Below are 18,483 nucleotides of genomic sequence, written 5' to 3'. Positions count from 1 at the left end.
AATATAGGCAGTAATATCAACACAAATGTCCAAGAGTCGCTCAATAACTACACTGAAAAAATGAATCGAGAATAGAAGTTTGGTTTCACCTTCATTAACAGCATGTTTCTTTGTCTTTCTCCCTCTGTTTGCAGTCCGCACAAATATCGAATAAGTTTTGTTTTTCCACATCCTGTCTCACCCATGATTATGACTGGAATGTTACATCTGAACCTCATATAGATGGCAAGAATTTTCTTAACATTATCCCCCGTCAGCTCATAAGAGTCATCAGGATCATGTACAAAGTTGATACCCATGACAGCACACAGCAGCTCGATTTTTTGAAACCTGAAACACAATTTTAAAGTTTGCGTAAACAAGCAAAAATTTGACGAAACACCATACAACCAGGTGTATTGTCTCACATCAGCTATGTGACGGAAAAAATTTATTTTTTCATGAAACAAGTAAAATTTTCTTAATTTTAATTTATTTTTACACGCGAAGGTCGTTACGACAATGAAAAAATGAACAGATATCACGAATGCAATGAAGTTCGCCTCTGGGATTATCGCTTCTTCCCGACACCGGAATGCTAGTCTATTTTAGGCAGCTTCTTAACGACTGCTTTTCATTTTTGCACAGTTTTTTGGGACTCATTTGTATTCCAAGGTAGAAAGAGGCACTGAAAAGAAGCAATACATAGACTCGGATAGGGCTCGGACCGTGACCTCTCAACCCTTCTCCATCACGCAAATCACATAGCCACATAGTCTCTTTCGACCCCCTCCCGCCCCCCACCACCAACTGCTTTAGTAGTTGCGAACGGAGGCAAGACATACTCTCAATAACTGATTCAAATATATCATTCAGCAGTCGTTACTTGATACCTACTTTGAATAGGACTCAAAGCTGTTGTCCAAATCCACTTTCTGTACACTCAGTCCCGTGCGAAGACGTCTTGTCATGATCCCTTCTTGAATGATTTGCTGAGTCTGCGGATCCAGAAGATTTCCCTCTTGATCAACACGGAATCCGAGGAAAGTCATGGTAACATGATCCGGGTTAAAAAAGATATATGGATGAGGCCTACATTTAAAAAAAGGGAAGGAAAGAATATTTGTATTCTTGTTCCAAATGTTAAATGGTGAGATCAAAACGTATGAACAAGTATTACCTCTTCTCCCAACGTCTCCGAAGCCGGAAGGGAACAATGTCGTGCTCTTCCTCTAAACCGGCCGATGTCCCGTGAGTCTGACTAGTGTCTATGTCTGTTAAAGATCGCATCGAGAAATCCTGTCAGAGAGCGACATAGTTTCATAATTAGTGGCACCCATGGAATTTTGCCATATCATTTATAAGAGTCAGAGGACGACTACAAACAAATAGTTTTCCAAGAGGGAATAATACACAAGGAGAAATAATGTAAAAGTGTAGTTTGATCGTGCGGGTGAGTGTAGTCCTGCGAAAGACTGTTGTCGGTAATATAAGAAGAAGCAAAATGACTACAGAAAGAGGCGATTGAAGCGGACTGACGATTACGGGTGATCAATCTTTAGGACTCTTGAAATCTTGGAAATCAGTCGTTGTTATTAATACTCATTTTTTTTATTACAAACCTTTGACATTATTATCATAAAATTAACCACAAAGTTCCGGAATCCTTCCAAGGTATCCTCTACCAATGAGGTGTTACAGAACGTGCTTTCCTCGCAGTCTCTGAGCTGGTAGTTCAAAAAGTTCACAAAATATCGAAGTTCAGACCATGACGGGTTCGTGACTCCACAGTTCCTGACGAAACCAAACACGGAATGAGTATTTACACAAAGAGCTAGGTTCAGTAATTAAAGGGTAAAAACTTACAAATTGCACACTTAAAGATCTAAGAGAAGAACCCTTACATAGTTAAGCAAATAAATGGTTTTTTTAAAAGGTTTCTCCTGTTTGGTCTCCGAAACGCTTCTGTCGAGCAACGAGAAAGTTAACGCTAGATGCACCTTATTCAAGGATATTTTGCGGGTAGCGTATTACCATGTGCAAAATTTCCTCGCGTGTCATAAGTCACCCCATCGAATTTGAGATTCATCATTCCATTGTTTTTTAATATTCTTACTAGTATTTGCACTAGTATATTAGTAGTTTTTGAGTGAGTTTTTGAATATTAAGTGGTCAATTTTGGCATAAAATGGCGTTTTTAATAGTTTTTATGTTACTTCTATTTTGTAAAACTTGTATCAAGCGGTCAACCTATATTTAGCGGTAACCTGTATTAAGCAGTCAACTTTTATTAAGTGGTTAACCCTTATTAAGCGCCATTCCTCGTGGGTGACCGCTTAATACAGGTTTGACTGTTATGTTAATATGGGAAGCCAATTATGAGAATCTGGAGAGCAACCGCTTAAGGATAGGTGATCCTTTAACAGAATCCAGCTAAATAGAGGTTTGACTGTACCAAGGTGAAAAAAACGAGGACGAAGGTGATTTAAGGTTTGAACGCTTGCTTTTCTCTGGGACAACTGCTGTCTCTCCCACGGAACAGGTTACAAACCTGATTAATGTTTTAAGACATTCGGCTGGACTCGTGCGTTTAGAGTTCCGGTCATAGTAGAACTCCTGGATGAGTTCAGGTTTCTCCTTGATCAGCTGAAGATACTGCCACACGCGCTGAACTTCGTCGCTCTCTAATTCTCCCTCATCAAACGATGGGCTATTAGTTTCTTTTGCTGCTACGAAAATATACGTTTTGAAGATGTCATGAGGTGTGGAAATAGTAAGGACTGTACTCGAGGTGGGTAAGTTGACTTTTAGACAAATTCGAATAGAGGAATTCCCATCATGTTGCAAGGGGGTAATTACAGGCAAACTGTCTTAAGCACGAAATCCTCGAGATGGTTTCTACAAAGTCCTTGCTTTAAGGACAAAGGATGAAAATTTTCTAATTTTACTTATGTTCCAGCGTAGCACTACAGATGTAATACTACAGATTTCAGAAATTTCAGAGTGAGACTGTAAGATGACTTTGTCACTACCAAATATTCAAATATTTTCTCGGCCAAATTTAAATCAAATCATACCTGTGCTTTTTCTTCTCAAGGAGAACAGAGTGTCTGTCGGAAGACGACATCTTATTTGTGGGAGGAGCTGATCAAACTTGAATGCTTCAGATGACTCCTTTGGCCTCTTATTATATAAAAGATTAATAAGATAAAACAGTTATGAAGTAATATTCTTTAAAAGCATATTGGCAGATACATTTTCTTTCAGTCGTGTATGGGAAAGAATTCTTACCATTAAAGTAGGGTTGGTGATTTCCAGGATATACAAGTCATGTGAATTCCTTCTCCAAACGCGTCCACACTCATCAGTCAGTTCACCCAGGATCAGTAAATTAAACATCAACGTTTCGAACTCTGGAGTAACCTGTCAAAGAAAGCATTGATTAGAATTGTGATTGCTTGTTTTCTTACGTAGTTTTTGCTTAACCGTTTTCGCTGGCACGGACTACCTTCAACTTTTTGTCTACTTGCCGGTACACTATCCAGACTTAATGCAATTTTTTTTTTTACATTCTTGCAAACATAAATCGTGGTTTTTCCCCTAACGGTTGACAGCTTCAGCCATCTTTGCAAACTATAACTATCGCTCTCGGGGGGGTGAGTGACTAAACAGAGAGACTTTCAAACTTATGAATTAAATCGAATTTAACAATTACAGTCTAGAGCAATATTTTGATTGTAAAAGAGATGTCTGATACCTATCACAACTTTTTACTCTTAAGGGGAAGTTTTAGACGACGTTTGAAAGAAATATTCTCTAAAAGTTCTGTACTCTAGCGCGACGATTTTCTTCAAGAATTTACAGCCATTCTGTGTTAACGTCTTTCTTTTACCAGAAAAGAAAATACATGAATGAATAGAATTAAACAAACTCACCACACAGGAACGATCAAGATGAAAAATCCTTGACAAAGGTATATCCGAATGTAGAGCATGAGGAAGAAAGAAACCAACAGCATCTGCAACATGCGCATGTTTATCATGGAAAGGAATTGTTACACACAAACGAGGTGTTTCTTCACCCTCCTGTAGCATTACTTCCACCACAAGCTGATTGTTGGGAAGCATTTCCAATTCTTCAGCCAACCTACGAACGACCAAACTTTTTCCTACTCCAGGGTGTTCAGAGGATACCACGAGAACATTTAAGCTTTAAAAAATAAAACAGTGTTCTCGTTTAGAGTGCGTGGATGGGGGCATGGTTTATGTTGGAGAGATGATGTGTCCGGTAATTTCCTAGCTTAATTTTGAATGACATCCCTAATTCAAATCTCATTTATTCCAAAAAGGAATAAGGTGACAAATATCAAACCCGTCAGTTTTAAAATACAGTAGGGATTAAGAGTTGGCCTAGGTTTTAGCTTCAATTTTCTAAGACACAATAAAATTATTTAACATTTAAAAAGACGGACAAACAACGTGCCTTTCCTAGAGGTACAACAACCGTCGTAATCTGCAATTGCTGGCACAAAGGCACAATATGGAGAGACAAGCCACATCTTTTCTAATCATCGCGTTCTTTAAAGCGCAACATTTTTCTTATCTTTCCAGTTAATCTAGGTAAGAGTCCTTTAATTCATTCTCAAAACAATGAAAAATGGATAGTGATGCTTAAGCGTGCGAAAATGCAATCTTTGTCCTCGCGGTCCCACAAGAAATAATTTCCCACCGTGATTAAAAGAACAATCAGAGATACACCTACTTCTCCGCTCGACTAACTTCGGCAGCTGGACTCCAGATCACGTGTTTCTCACGATACACACCAGGCCTCTGCCCTGGTACTGTAAACTGCTTTGCGAGGTATCGCCGCAGCTCGTCTGGTCGAGGATACCTCGGCATTAATACTTTGTACTGTTCCAAACAAGTGATGATATGAGCTCGTTCTTCATTTTCGCTACTGCATAGAACAACAAGGGCCAAGCCTGAAAAATTCAGAAAACGAATAAAACAAAACATCAAAAGCAAACCATAAATATAAGGGAATATTTACCTTTCTAAGACTAGGAAATTTTTGATTCAACAATTCATTAAGTAAGAGGCAGCTAGCTCCTCAGTTCCGTTTTACTTCAGCAAACGGAGCTAGTTTTCAAGGATAAAGAAAGAAAAGTGATCTAAGTACCTTGTAAAAGAGTAGGAATTAGAAGTAGACATTAAAGAAAGAATAAGACTCTTTTACACTAATATCTTCGTTTACCACAGACCAGAATACAGGACCTAAAGGCATAACGTCAAACAGAACTTACTTTCCGGGTAGGAATAATCGTGCAGCAATGTGTGTAAACAGTCTACCACCTTCTGACTGACGTCATAGTCTAACAGGTCACCATTGACTAAACAGTATAGTTTGTTTCCATTGCTTGCCAGGGCTCGACGAAATAGCAACTCCACCTAGAAAACAGAGAGTAGACCATCGCGATATGTTCAGCTTGCTTCGCGTTTCCCATACTGCAATTAGTTATGGTAATAGGACTAGGTGGAGTCCAATTTACTCTGTAATCGTACGATTGATTAACAAAATTGGACGACCGCGAAGTGGGAGTCCTATTTGTCAATCACGAGTATGATTACAGACAGAATTGGAAGACAATAAGTCATTTTACCAATTAATCATAACCGTTTCAATTTCCGAAAACAGCAAACACAATTAGGTAAAAAAATCTCCCGTAGAGACTAAATTAAAAAAATTTCTCCATTTTGTAAATTCCTTAATATTTTTTTTTAAGGATAAGTGGTTATTGCTATGGTTATTCTGTTTAACTCTGTGATTGTTGGATTTGGCTGAGTGAACTTAGTATGATTGACAACTTCAACTGTCCGATTACAGGTGTCCGATTACAGCTAACTGTCCGATGACAATGTCCGATTACAGCGCTAGGGAATGATTAGTGAAAAATAAAGCAGCTAATGCGCCAATCACGGTTGAGGAAATTGTAATGGTTATGATAAGTATAGGTAAACAACATGATTTCGTATGCAATGTGGTGTAAAAAAAGCACGAGTAAACTTTTCAAAGAAAACGAAATTGCAAGAAAAATCATGTTATTCCTTGCTAATAACGTGCATAAAAAAACACCCCAGAAAGTCAAGACAGGCGAAATTTTGAAAGCGTGCGCGCACTATTTGTAATTTACACTTGTGTTATGACTTTGCACTCGTGTTACAACTTTGCATATGAGGATGCATTCGTTTGCAGCCAATCAGAAGCGAGTACTTTTGTCATTCTCATTATTACATGAAAAATAAACTCTTCTAGTACCAATCAGAAGCGTGTAATGTTTTCATTTACATTATTAATCCAGTTACATAACTTAAACGAAGACGCGTGAAAGATTATGGATCTGTATGGGTGACTAAGTTAGAAGTTCTTCCCTTTGCCAAGGCTACTCTTGTATTTGTGTAGAGTCATGTCACGCTAGTAATTACCTCCTCAGATGTCGTTTCAGATGTGCAAACGAGGACTTCGTCGCTATTTGGCAAACTATGTATTCCCTCTTCCTTATAAAGTTCAAGAACAGCGGAAAAGATGTTCTCTGAAAAGAACGCGTAAAAAATGTTTTAATCAAGAAAAATACCAATTATGGATTAAGAGGACGAGTGGATATAAAAGTAAACGACTGAATAGAGAGATACACACTTTTATCGTTTAACAGTTTAGTTGAGGTGGAAGCCGCTATCCTAATGCTTTTACCATGAGGTCATATACACGAGTATGAAAATGTCATCACCACTTGTCTCGCAATAAATATGGAATCATCATGAGGTTTAGAGAAATCGATTCGGCAGCCTCAGGATGTGCTTACTTCTTACCAACTAAACGAGAACGTTATTGGCCGCAACTTACCTTTTTTTGCTAACATGAGATTCGGCTGTCCTCTTTTCAAGTAAGTTTGGATTTCTCTCCCCATAACTCTGTCCTCTATGAGAAGAAATGATTACAATTGAGGGTTGGTTCATGCGAATGATTAATTAATAAAAACAATACTTCTTTTAGGCAAAGCAAAGAATAAGGACCAAGTATCCCTAAGATCAATTGGTTCTAGCAGGACATAAGTCTCAGCCGGTAGGATAATTTTGTATAACGGCAGGAGATCAGATGTCTAGAAAGGTATTTACATAAAGAATTTAAAAGTTAACACGTCATACTGAGGTAGGTCTTGGCCAGATTTCTGAAAATTCAGTTGACGTCGATACCATTGTTCTGGGTTAATAACATCAAAAAATTGTAGGCGCTAAATATGTAGTGAATATCACGTTTCAGCACTTTAACTCCTTGAACTCGCAATATACAAAGTGACCAGCAAGAAATGCAAAAAAAAAAAGAATAAAATAAGAATTGCAAGGTGGTATAACAAATAAAATGCAAATTATTGAAAGTTACCATTTCCGGCAACCAAACAAGATAGAAATACACCAATTTCGTCCAAAGTCAAAAAGGTGCCCCCTAATGTTTCGTCCAACGTGAAGTTTGCTTCTTCAGGTAGACTCGAATGTGAAAACTCATCATCACCTTCTTGCAAACTAAAACACATAAAAAAAATAAAGTAATGAAAGAGGGCTTAGGGTTGTACTCAATCAAAATCCTTGGCGCGGACTTACTCCTCTATCAGTTTCGTTAATTTCACTCAGAGTCCATCAGGAGGGTCCTCCTGCGTAGTTTCGTTGAGTCTATTTCTGTTTCGTCTTTTTCGTTTGCTCATTAAGAGATAGGAGAGAGTAGGTGCTGGTATTCATGGATTCCTAGTTTAACTCTGGCTAAAATTACTCAAATTGTTTGAAACTGTCAACCACCTTCATCACTATATCATCGGTGCACATGCATATGGCAACAGAACAAACCATTTAGCACATGTACATTTTCTTGAAGTTACTTTCGATGTGGTCTACAATTTATTTTCTTACCTCATCTGGTCATCAGAATGTTGAGAAGATTGCAATGACTCTTCGTCTGAATCAGGAGTCTCGCCTATGATGCCCCGGAATTTGGGGTCTTCTGAAGCTTTCTCGTAGAGTTCATCTATAAGGTCGCTTTTATCCTTGTTTTGCACACACCAAAGAACAAGCTCGGCAACGTTACCTTTCTTATCGTTGTAAAGAGCTGCCACAGCGAGGCGTTCAGGCTCTGAGGGATTTAGCCTCTCCACATTATCAAAAAGGCTTTCGTACTTTTCACTTATCTCTTCGTTGTCTCTGAAGGTGTCATCTTGGCTGGACGGGGATGTTGTGCTACGAGCATCTTGACCGCTATACAAATCCAGATCAAATTCTGTTGACCAGATACCTGCCTCAATAAGAGCTTCGTGCAGTAATTTTCTGTGAAGGCTTGGAAGAACCTTTTCAAGAAGACTGTAAACTTGGAGATTAAGAGATTCCAATGTCGAGCCTTGTTTCAAGCTGGCGAGTTCCTTGCGTAAGAATAAAAGTTGCTGTATGGTGAAAAAGTTTAACTCGGGGTATTTCATCCGCATCTCGTTGATGTGTTCTTTGCACGCGTAGCGAAGTTGTTCAAATTCCACGCACTTTGACTGGATTTCATCAATGATTCTTTTTCCCATAGAGCTCTTACACTTGTATTCTTCGTTCCAGTCAAGGTGTGAAACATCTCCAGTTTCACAGAGATTTACATAAGCCTGGCCAAGTTGAACAGCACCTTGAAGCAACTGAGAATAAAAATGACAATTTCTTATGCCTTTTAACCGTATTCAAATTGCACGAGGAAAGAAAGAAAAAAAAAATCATGTAAATAAAGTTATAGTAAAAGCTTCACCAACACTAAAACTTTAACCCTTTTTGATATTTCTTCAGCCTTTTCTTTTAATATGCCCTCTTTATCTTTGCAGCTTAATGCACTCTTCCTTTCTTTCCTGTGCATTCTTTTGGTTTGAAAGGTGCCTCACCTAAATTCTCTTGAACAACTTTGCTTGATTCTCGACTTTGGCCATCTAAAATATTACCTCTCCAAACTTGTTTATATCCTCTTGGCCGCCTTGTGATTCCTTTCCCGAAATGAGAGCAAGTTTACTTTGTAGCTCCTGAAGTTTCTCTAAACTGAATTCCTTTCGTTCACCGCTTAGGTCGGTTAGAGGTAAAAGTAAACTGATAACGGAATCCACACTTTTCTTGTAATAGAGCCTAGCTGGTTCCACACTGTCCTGCAAATGGCCAATGGAGTATACTCCTCTTTCGTTGATAGCTTGAGCCAATTTGAGAGAAGACATGGCATGCTCATCCTTAACGCCCTTAAGCCAATCAAGATGGCAGCTGATGCTGTTCTGTAAGACCGCAATTATCAGTACACGGATTAGTTTTAACGAAGCTATATCATCTAGATACTTGTATGACTAAAGTTCAGCGATGTAAGGAAGATTAGGTGCATATCTTTGAAATCAATATCGCTCATGAAAACTGATGTCATTGGTTAATCGACCTACACTGTAATTTAGCGTAATACTTTTCAATACCGATTCGCCACCGAAACCAACGAATGACTCAAACTACTGTTAAAAAAGACTTGTTCATTTTCTAATCAATTCTCGCTGACTTTATACCTGCCACAATAAAGATAGTTCCCTACATTCTCTCTCGCCGTAATGGAACTAAAGTCTTACAACGTGCAAGACTGTGATGATCAATACTATCAAATGAACAAAACGTTCGACAGAACCTTACCAGCTTATCGAGCAAAGATTTGTCTTTTTCGATCTCCCTCCACACGCTTTCACATGCACTGATAAGTTTCCCAAAGCTGGTGTCTTTTTCCAGGTCAAAAATGAAAGGAGCAAAGCCAAGAGCAGTGGTGTGCACACAGGAAACACGATCGGTCTCAATGTCAGTCTCACCAGCCGACATCATCGCTAAGTCCACCAGAGTTTTCACCTCGTCCCTTCCTGGCGAGAAATGTAAGAAAGGAGATAATTTGAACAATACAGCAAACAAGGAAGAGAGCAAATTGGTACTTTGGCATCATTTACATGAAGGGAGTTGCAGAAATATAACGGTGAGTAGGGATCTAAAAAAAAAGTTGAAAATGAAAACTGTCTTTCATGATAGTGTTAGAATATTGACATTGAAAACATGTCTATTTCGATGACTCCGTTATTGGTTTTATTTATACACGCTTTTCAAGGAAACAGTCATCAGTATTTAGAAAAACTACCACAGGTTACCACTGATGTGAAGAATTTCGCAGTTACTATTTGTTAACAGTGAGATTCAGTCGGTCGTTTGGTTGTTCACATTTAGTCAGTACTGGGAAGTTAGTTTATTATTAGAGAAAACGCACCTTGCACTTCCTTTCGAAGCCAGTAGATGTAGTCTTTGGAAGTAACGACAGTTTTCAAGCAATCGATCATTACAGGCGTTACATGTTCAAGGTCTTTTCCCATTTCTAAAACATCATCACCAATACTTGAGAGAGGGCGTCCGCGAAATTCGTCGCTCATCTAGTACAAATAATAATGAAATCATACCATCCAAATCAAATGAGTATTTCTTCCCGTAAAACAGCTTTTCTCTCTGATATGTCAATAGAATTATTTTGCCTCATTACGCCTTGGATAGATTGAAAGAAATCGATACTGGGGCAGGTGCAATTAAGCCTGTCACATAGTTGTTTCTTTCGACTTTTCAAAATTATTGTATTACGGCTAAGGAACTTTTACATTGGCTTGTTATCTATCCACTTTTCACCTTTCAACATTCACTTAACCCTTTTGCTCCCAAGATCTGTCTGTTATACAATTCTGATGATATTAGTTCAGAGAATTTGGTATTGGATCAACTAATAATCCCCTAAATTATATTTTTTTTATTTTTATCACTTGTGTACTTAATATTGTAAGGATATTGTCAGGAGAAATTCTGTCATGGTCATTCATGGGAGTTTAAGGGATGAGAGGCACTCAGTGAAGCAATAAAGGGCCAAGGCCTATACTTGATAATTACCTGATCGTAAAAGTCATCGAGCACTTGAAAGTCTCCTTCAAGTTCCATGGCTTCTTGAAACTCCAAGATAGCTGCGGCGGCTTCCTCGCACCCTCTCAGCTTCTGGTACTGTTTGATCTGACCAACTCGTCGATTGATGACGGCTTCAACATCTTGTTCTTCGGGAAGGAGCTTCAGTGCTATTCCAATTTCAGTATCGAAATACTCTGGCTCGTTTCGAAATTTGCCGAATCTTTCATCCACTTCTCTCAGACTAATTTGTCCGCTACATACTCTATCCCACAAAGTTTGCCATCTTTCGAAGGACTTGGTCCACAAAAGCTCGTGCACTGTATCTAATATCATTACTCCAGCTAATCGAGGATCATCTCGACAAATGGAAGCCGCATTTTTCTCGCACTTATTCCAAATGGTACGGAAAAGAAAGCTGGATCGGAGTAGATGAAGATACTGAGTCATTCTCTTATTCCTTGGCGTGAGTTCAAAATATTTCACCAGAGGCTCTTCACTGATTCCGCGTTTGTGGCAAAGTTCAAGCACACGACAAGAGGTTACATCGTTCTTCAGTTTTTCTTTGATTTCATCCAAGTTAACTTCAACTAAAAAATGAAAAAGGCACGACTGTTTCAGAAAAATGTTATAAACTACAAAAGTTACGTGTTAAATCTATCCTTTTGGCTTGGTTCGGTTGCTTCTTTTTCCTTCGATCCGAGTCGTTTTAAACTCAATTCCTATCATATCTGAGCGTTTGGGTCTCACCTGACTTTACAGCAGAACAAAACTCCACGAAAGATGATACTGCTTCCCTCTCGCCTTCAAACGCTTTTAGCTCCTCACAGCGCATTTCAAGAAATACATCCAATGGATCTGTCTCGTTTTGTTTTTCCTTGACTCTATCCATCTTGACCGCTTCATGAAGGACTCTGGATTGATTGTCCTCGGAACTGGTTCGCAAATAGTTCAACCTCAAGAACTTTTGTCGATTTCTTTGAACAAGCCGTAGTGTTTTCACATCAATCTCAGCATTCCTGAGGCCGTTGCTGACCATTTCCAAAAGTGAAGACGCCTTCAGAAGAAGCACTGAGCCTTCAGAAGATAAAGTGGCTCCATCTTTACGTTGGCCGTCTATAAAAGAAATAATTGCCATTTTTCTTAAAATTTAAGATTTAAAATTGTCTTTGAAGATCATCATTAAATAAAACTATTTATACACAGTTTTTAATAAGCGTGTAGCGAGCTGTAAAGAATGTTAAGAAAAAATTATTTAGCCGCATTTTCAAATTCTCCTTGATTATCTACAAAAGTGAAAACGTCATTACGTACTAAAGTATTTAAAGTACTCTTCCATCGGTTTCCAAGAAAACAAATGTCGCAAAAGCTCATCCCTTGAAGGATCTCCCCCGTCGCTTCCCTTTGGCCATTGCTTCATAAGAAAACGACCAAACAGTTTGCCGACCCCAGATGCCTGCCGGTCAGTTAACTTTGATGATTCCAGACTGGCCCTCAACTTTTCCATTTGGTCTTCCCTGACGTCGCCCTATAGAGAGAAATATGAATGGAACAATTAGATTTTTGATTGAGAAAAAAACAACAAGTTTACCTATACTTACTTGGTCGATCAGTGCACGCGATCAATGATTCGTTATTTTTGTATAAATGCAAGCTATTTTCTTCAGTTATTCTTAAAACGTTGAGAAGAGAGTACGGTGGTGTAGGTCAATAACCTACCTGTCGAGAACGGTCTATAGCTTTGAATGCAGTGGACATGAGGCAGTCGCCAACATCTTGATGATAAATGCCGAGATCAAGGGTGCAATATAATTCCATAACACGCTGATAGTCGATCTGTTTATTCAAACAAAGAAATGCACATGACCAAGAATGACTAGTGGGGTTGAAGAAATCATTTTTCTATTTACAGTCAATTATTAAATGTACTAAAACTACATACGAACTAATAAAGGCTTGGTCAGTGGCAAAGTATACAAGAAAAATTTGACACCTACCTCGCAAATTCGACTTTCAAATACACCTTTCACATAGCTTTCCAGGCTTTGTTGCATTTCGTCATCATCCAGCTTTACCGAAAGAAGGTTCGACCAAAACTAAAGGAGATAGAGATAAACCTTTACTGAAAATCTCAGCGAATCTTTTTACATTTTACGTAAGCTGAAATGATTATAAACTTAATGTGTCTGCGTCGCATTTGAAATAAATTACGGTCTTTCTCGCCTTTATCTCCCAAGCATAACCAGGAACTACTGACCATCTGTCTCGCTGATCTTAGATCAGTATACTTTCTTATTCAATTAATTGCGCAAATTGTATGATGATCTAGTTTTGATTTTCCTTTTCTTTTTTTTTTTTTCGTAAAACACCATTAGTGTGCGCTCATAACGGTGTCTATTGGACTAAAACCGAATTATATGCATAAGTATGACCCAACGATATCTTACTTTACTGACTTCGAAAATTCAGCAGAAAAAGGCTTTTCCCATCTAATTAGTACCTGGAATTCTTCTTGGCAGTACTTTTTCGATGCGTGCTGCAATCTTCCCGAAGCCCGATGTAGCGTTTCCAAAGATTCGCGTAAACTTTCAAACGATTGTTTGAAAATATGTTCATGCGTATTGCCTTCCTTTCCGTCAATCTGTGCAGCAGAAGAGTCTTGTTTTGCCAACACAAGACTATTGCCTAAGAGTTTCAAAAGGTCACAGAGTATTTGACTTCTCTTCTGGATAACTAACTGGTGCTCTGTTAGCAGGTGCTGTAAAAGCTGTGAGGCTGCTTGAGCTAGTGACGTCATTTCCTTCCATTGAGTGAAGTGTTCCGCCCTAGTAAATAAAAGACAAAGGAGAATTGTACTACGAGATGATAGAGCTGACCGTAAAAGGGAACCTGGGTTCAAAAACTATCAAAGTTAAAGAGCCAGCTAAAGTTTTCTTGTGAGGTTGATTTAAGTTAGTCTGCGCAACCTCATCCTACTCATATTAGAGGAATTTCTACCTCTCAAACTTCTCATGAACTGCGTTCATGTCCTTGATGCATTCTTCAAGAGAATCCCACTGTGAAAATAAGACAATATCATGAGGGAAACACTAATTGTCTTTCGTTTGTTTGTTTGTTTTAGACAAATTTTATTTTATTACCGTAACTTACTTGAAATATAAACTTCACCAACCATACTTTCAAACAATATCAAGATGGGAAAACTGCTTTCAACACTAAGTTTGCGTTAGTCATCATTCTAAAGTTACTTACAGTACTGACCAATAACAAAATCATTATTAATTTTAATGTAAATATTTCATCAACAGTAAATACAGTAAAAAAAGAAACAAACAACCTCTCCACCGAACGAAAAATAAAAAAATAACAACAACAACAACAACAAGCTACATTCATTTCGTGGCTAACTATAACACTCATGGATTAAACATACATTATATATATTCCCACTGTATAGGTCATTCATCGAAAGTTGTAGCAACTTGAAAATACATTAGGTTTTTCCTAAGTATACTTCAGCAAGTGTAATCTTGTTAAGTAATGGGTAAACGTTTGTGATTGCTGATCACGCAAAAAGTTTGATTGTTTGTTTTATGTTGGCAATGAGGAAGGTCGCCAAGGTCGAAGGGCGAGAGGGAGACTAAGGACCACTTGGAGAAGGACTGTCGAAAGAAAGAGGCAAGGCGGGCTGAAAGAGCTGGAATGTGGCCAAGGCGGCGGCACGCAACAGGGGGTTGGGCGGACGTGACGGAAGCCATAGCCAACTCAGTGGAATGAATGAACTATTGTTGGTTTTTTTCAAAACTTCCCAGAATTGCGTCTGTTCTATTGCAATCTGTATCTGATGTTATCCTTCAGATAAAGATTTGCAATTGAACAGACGTAACTTTGGGGGATTTTACAACAACAAAAAGACAATACTTCTTCTAAACCAGTCCCTGAAAATTAACTCAACTTAGATTCTTTAACGTTGCTTTAACTTTGCTCAATGTAGAGATGTACAAACTCGTTTTACATGTCATGTCAGTGAATATGGCAACAAGAAAATTTACCTCCTCCTCCGTGAGAAATAGAGGCCTATCTCTCTCCTTTACGACCCGAAAAAGTGTCCAACAAACTTCAAACAAAGAGAAGTTTCCCCTCTTTAAAACCTTGCTCATGTCAAAGATTGAGAGTGTTAACAAAAATGTCCTTTTGAATAATGGGTCGAACTCAAACATGGGAGAAAGTTGGTTTTGAAGAACTGCTGGAGTTTTGGCCCTGTCCCTGTGACACATAAAAAGAAACAAGACAAACTATTAATTTTATTCACGTTTTAGAAATGATAGTCAGAATAGAAAATGACTTCAATAATACAGTTTCCGCTCGATACGTGGATAAAAAGATTAATTGTTACTTAGAAACGTGAAAGCCATGGCCATGGAAGAAACCGTAAATTCTTTCTCAACTAAAAATTGTAAGCCTTCACAACACTCAGACATGTCTTGTGTGTCGGTTACCTTGTCTTTAAAAAGCATTAGTATAAAATAAGTCCAACCTTGCATTGAGCACTTGCCGTCGTACTCGAAAAAAGTCGAAGAGGTCATCTGCTCCCCACCAATTGTTGTCATTCAGTGAGCTTGGTGCTGCTGGTCGCTGACCGCCCGAGAATGGCACCACTGTTTTCGATAAGAAATGAAGCAAGGGGACAGCGAACAACCAGTGAAATATTCCGTACTTTTGCTCAATTACGTATTTACACAGTCGTTTCAAATTATCCACCAGTGTCCTTAAAAGTAGAATTAAGGCGTAATTAAAAAATAAATCTCGTGCCACGGAGAATAAATGAATTTTCTCCCACTTACTCAAAAATGATTTATTAAATGCATAGTTGTTTTGCAGGAGCTTTCGGCAAAGTTATTTACCATTACATGTTACATCTAAACGATATTAAACAAGAGAACACTGAACCACACAAGTAGGGATCATGAGACCCAACATTATCTGCGTTAATTATGGAAAAAAATATCAAACCTTTGCACTTTGTCAGGAAAATGCAGCAAAAGTTCTTCGAACTCAATGCATTTCTTCAAATTTGTGTTTCCATGCAATGCAAGATTTTCTAAAATGTCCCTTAACACATTATCTTCTATGAACATTAAGCCATGTCCAACAGCGAGGGAAGCGATCATGATGGATGTAACCAGTCGTTTGACTTGAACCTCATCATCTCTGGCTTGGGTTTGCTGCACGTGAGTATTGTATTTCAACCGCGGAAACAGATAATCAAACAGCACCTTATCAAAAAAGCATTAGAAGAATAAATGAAAAAGTATGAGCTCCGAAGTGTAATTGTCACCTTTCATCTTGGCATTCAAAATAGTAAGTATTGACTCTGATGAGTCGGATCAACGCTGCTGGTTCATATAGGTGTACAGGTCTATTATTCTTTATACTAACCTGCTTTTCATCAAAACCGTGTAAGGTACGATAGAAAAAGTGATTTCCAGTCTCCCCTCCTTGTTTTCTCATGCAATACATCACATTGTTAATTTGAGTCAAGGCAGTTGACGCAGTAATTCCTCTTTCACCCAATGCGATTCTGTCCCATTCTGGTAACATGACCAGCATAGCCTTTCTTCGACCCTCCGCTGGATCGAGAGAAACCTTTCTCCCAAAGGGTAGATGGTTGGTGATGGCATCCCATATTCGAGGCTCACTGAATACTGCATCATCATACTGGTGCCAAACAGCTATACAATAATAACCATAAATGACTAATAGAATTCCAACTTACAAGCCTTACATTAAACCATTCACTACTAGGTGAATCGGAATCAATGCATGATTAAAAGTGAATGACTAAGGCTGAATTAAGAAATGAATGAATAATTGGATTAAAGAGCACATATGAATAAATAAACGAATGAATTAATGATGAAATTAGCGGAAGAAGGGAATAAAGGAATGACAAAATTTGTTAGTATTTAGTATCATCTCACCGTTGCTTTTTATAGAATCTTCGCGAATAAGTAAGGTGCGGTTAACATGATCCTTCCCGTAAGGCGCAAACCCTAAGAGACATTCCCATAATGGCTTTGGTGGCACGTTCTTTCCTTGAGGGCGGAATACAGTGTATTTGTAGGGGATCATCTGTGACGCCTGTCGCAATGTGATATTGGCTCTTCCCTCCAAAACAAAGTAGCCATCGGATAAATCCCTACAATTGAGGAAAGTCAGTCAAATAAAGACATTGAAAACACGTTTTTTATATTTCAGCTTCAGTGTCGAGACTTACCTGACAATGTGAACTTCAACCTGATACTGAGGGTCTTTCCACGAAAAAGGAAAACTCCCGCAGATGAAAATTCTGTCCCCTTGTTTAGGGTTGAATTGGAACGTTGGTGTTAATAGCGCGTGGAAAATAACCGTCAGAAATTCGGTGTCTGGATTTGTCACCCTCCTGTCACTGTGAGTACTCTGAGGTTGGTTACTGGTTAATGGTTGGCTACTGGCTGTATGGTAAGTGCTCTGACCAGCTCTATCGTTTTCACTGGATTGAAGAGTTTCTGGCGCAGCGGCTTCTCCTTTTATGTTGTCAACTGATGCGGCACCAGATTCAGACCTTAAGACGTAATGTTGGCCATTATCTGAATCCTTGCTATTTCCATCAGTATTTGTGGATGGTTTCTTTTCATTATTTTTGAGATTTGAGTTCTCAGCAATTTTACCCTCAGCATCTTGACCAGTTTTCTTGTTTTTATTGCTGTCGAATGTTGAATCATTGCTAGCACCCTCAGTAATCCGTAGAATGACCGTTGTGTTGCCTCTTTGTTCCACAACAATGCTATCCTCACGTGGTACCTGTTGGACATCTTCTTGATGCTCCCTAGTATCATTTGCAATGTGAGTTTTCTTCTTGGCTTCTTCCTCTGCGTCAATGCTCGGATTTGCAGCGCTCTCATCCAGTTTCCCCGGGCAAGTGGTTATATCTTCTTCAGCAGTGATGGGTGGAGTTATTGCCTGTTGACTGATGTCATGCTTAGAGCCTCCAATCAGACCTGAGTAAACATTTTCTTCAGGACATTCGCTGCAGGTTTGATAAAAAGAGCTGTTGTTAGTCTTACAGTAATGTATACTTAGAATGGACAAGGGTTTGTGATTTGATTGTTTGGTTTAAGGCTACCAAGGTATGTTATATATCAAAATTCTAGTATAAAGTGGTAAGTTTTGTGTCTTCAACGTTTCATTCACGACTCACCTCGTTTTTGTGTCGTTTTGATCACCAGTGATATGCTCTCTGTCTCCCGCTGAAAGAAATGGTACCTCTTCGGTCTGAGTTCCTGATGGTACCTATACATTCACAGATGAATGAGAAATGATACACTCGCTAACTGTAAGCAGTTACAGGACACGCTGAGAAATCGAGGTTAATAAGATATTAATGGTGTCTCTGGGTTAAAAAAAAAGAGGAAGATTTCAATTCAAACAAACTTTGGAGTTTAGCGGGCCAAAT

The 18,483-nt window shown here is 38.6% G+C and overlaps 1 protein-coding gene across 3 annotated transcripts in view; it reads right to left on the bottom strand.

Annotated features, from left to right (window-relative positions):
- Positions 1 to 18,483, bottom strand: part of LOC113671215 (E3 ubiquitin-protein ligase rnf213-alpha) — a 52,674-nt gene that overhangs the window by 31,153 nt on the left and 3,038 nt on the right. For 2 of the 3 annotated variants that reach the window (XM_089202474.1, XM_089202472.1), the window contains exons 3-33: positions 18,229 to 18,320; positions 17,266 to 18,057; positions 16,970 to 17,187; positions 16,428 to 16,720; positions 16,002 to 16,264; positions 15,526 to 15,756; positions 15,041 to 15,254; positions 13,986 to 14,044; positions 13,489 to 13,813; positions 12,986 to 13,084; positions 12,708 to 12,824; positions 12,303 to 12,516; positions 11,739 to 12,104; positions 10,980 to 11,578; positions 10,318 to 10,477; positions 9,705 to 9,922; positions 8,990 to 9,307; positions 7,938 to 8,695; positions 7,417 to 7,556; positions 6,880 to 6,954; positions 6,462 to 6,568; positions 5,282 to 5,426; positions 4,741 to 4,960; positions 3,915 to 4,188; positions 3,271 to 3,402; positions 3,057 to 3,162; positions 2,531 to 2,708; positions 1,602 to 1,773; positions 1,160 to 1,278; positions 877 to 1,071; positions 90 to 330 (exon numbers count right to left, since the gene is read on the bottom strand). In XM_089202474.1, coding sequence (XP_089058600.1) covers positions 90 to 330; positions 877 to 1,071; positions 1,160 to 1,278; positions 1,602 to 1,773; positions 2,531 to 2,708; positions 3,057 to 3,162; positions 3,271 to 3,402; positions 3,915 to 4,188; positions 4,741 to 4,960; positions 5,282 to 5,426; positions 6,462 to 6,568; positions 6,880 to 6,954; positions 7,417 to 7,556; positions 7,938 to 8,695; positions 8,990 to 9,307; positions 9,705 to 9,922; positions 10,318 to 10,477; positions 10,980 to 11,578; positions 11,739 to 12,104; positions 12,303 to 12,516; positions 12,708 to 12,824; positions 12,986 to 13,084; positions 13,489 to 13,813; positions 13,986 to 14,044; positions 15,041 to 15,254; positions 15,526 to 15,756; positions 16,002 to 16,264; positions 16,428 to 16,720; positions 16,970 to 17,187; positions 17,266 to 18,057; positions 18,229 to 18,320 — 7,440 coding nt within the window. The remainder of the gene's footprint in view (positions 1 to 89; positions 331 to 876; positions 1,072 to 1,159; positions 1,279 to 1,601; positions 1,774 to 2,530; positions 2,709 to 3,056; positions 3,163 to 3,270; positions 3,403 to 3,914; positions 4,189 to 4,740; positions 4,961 to 5,281; positions 5,427 to 6,461; positions 6,569 to 6,879; positions 6,955 to 7,416; positions 7,557 to 7,937; positions 8,696 to 8,989; positions 9,308 to 9,704; positions 9,923 to 10,317; positions 10,478 to 10,979; positions 11,579 to 11,738; positions 12,105 to 12,302; positions 12,517 to 12,707; positions 12,825 to 12,985; positions 13,085 to 13,488; positions 13,814 to 13,985; positions 14,045 to 15,040; positions 15,255 to 15,525; positions 15,757 to 16,001; positions 16,265 to 16,427; positions 16,721 to 16,969; positions 17,188 to 17,265; positions 18,058 to 18,228; positions 18,321 to 18,483) is intronic. The other variant, XM_089202473.1, reaches the window with a different exon arrangement.

Source organism: Pocillopora damicornis, chromosome 4 (genome assembly GCF_964200805.1).
Source record: "Pocillopora damicornis chromosome 4, jaPocDami1.2, whole genome shotgun sequence".
NCBI classification, from domain to species: Eukaryota; Metazoa; Cnidaria; class Anthozoa; order Scleractinia; family Pocilloporidae; genus Pocillopora; species Pocillopora damicornis.
Note: the sequence above shows the minus strand (reverse complement) of the source record. Positions and strands in the feature narration are given on the sequence as shown.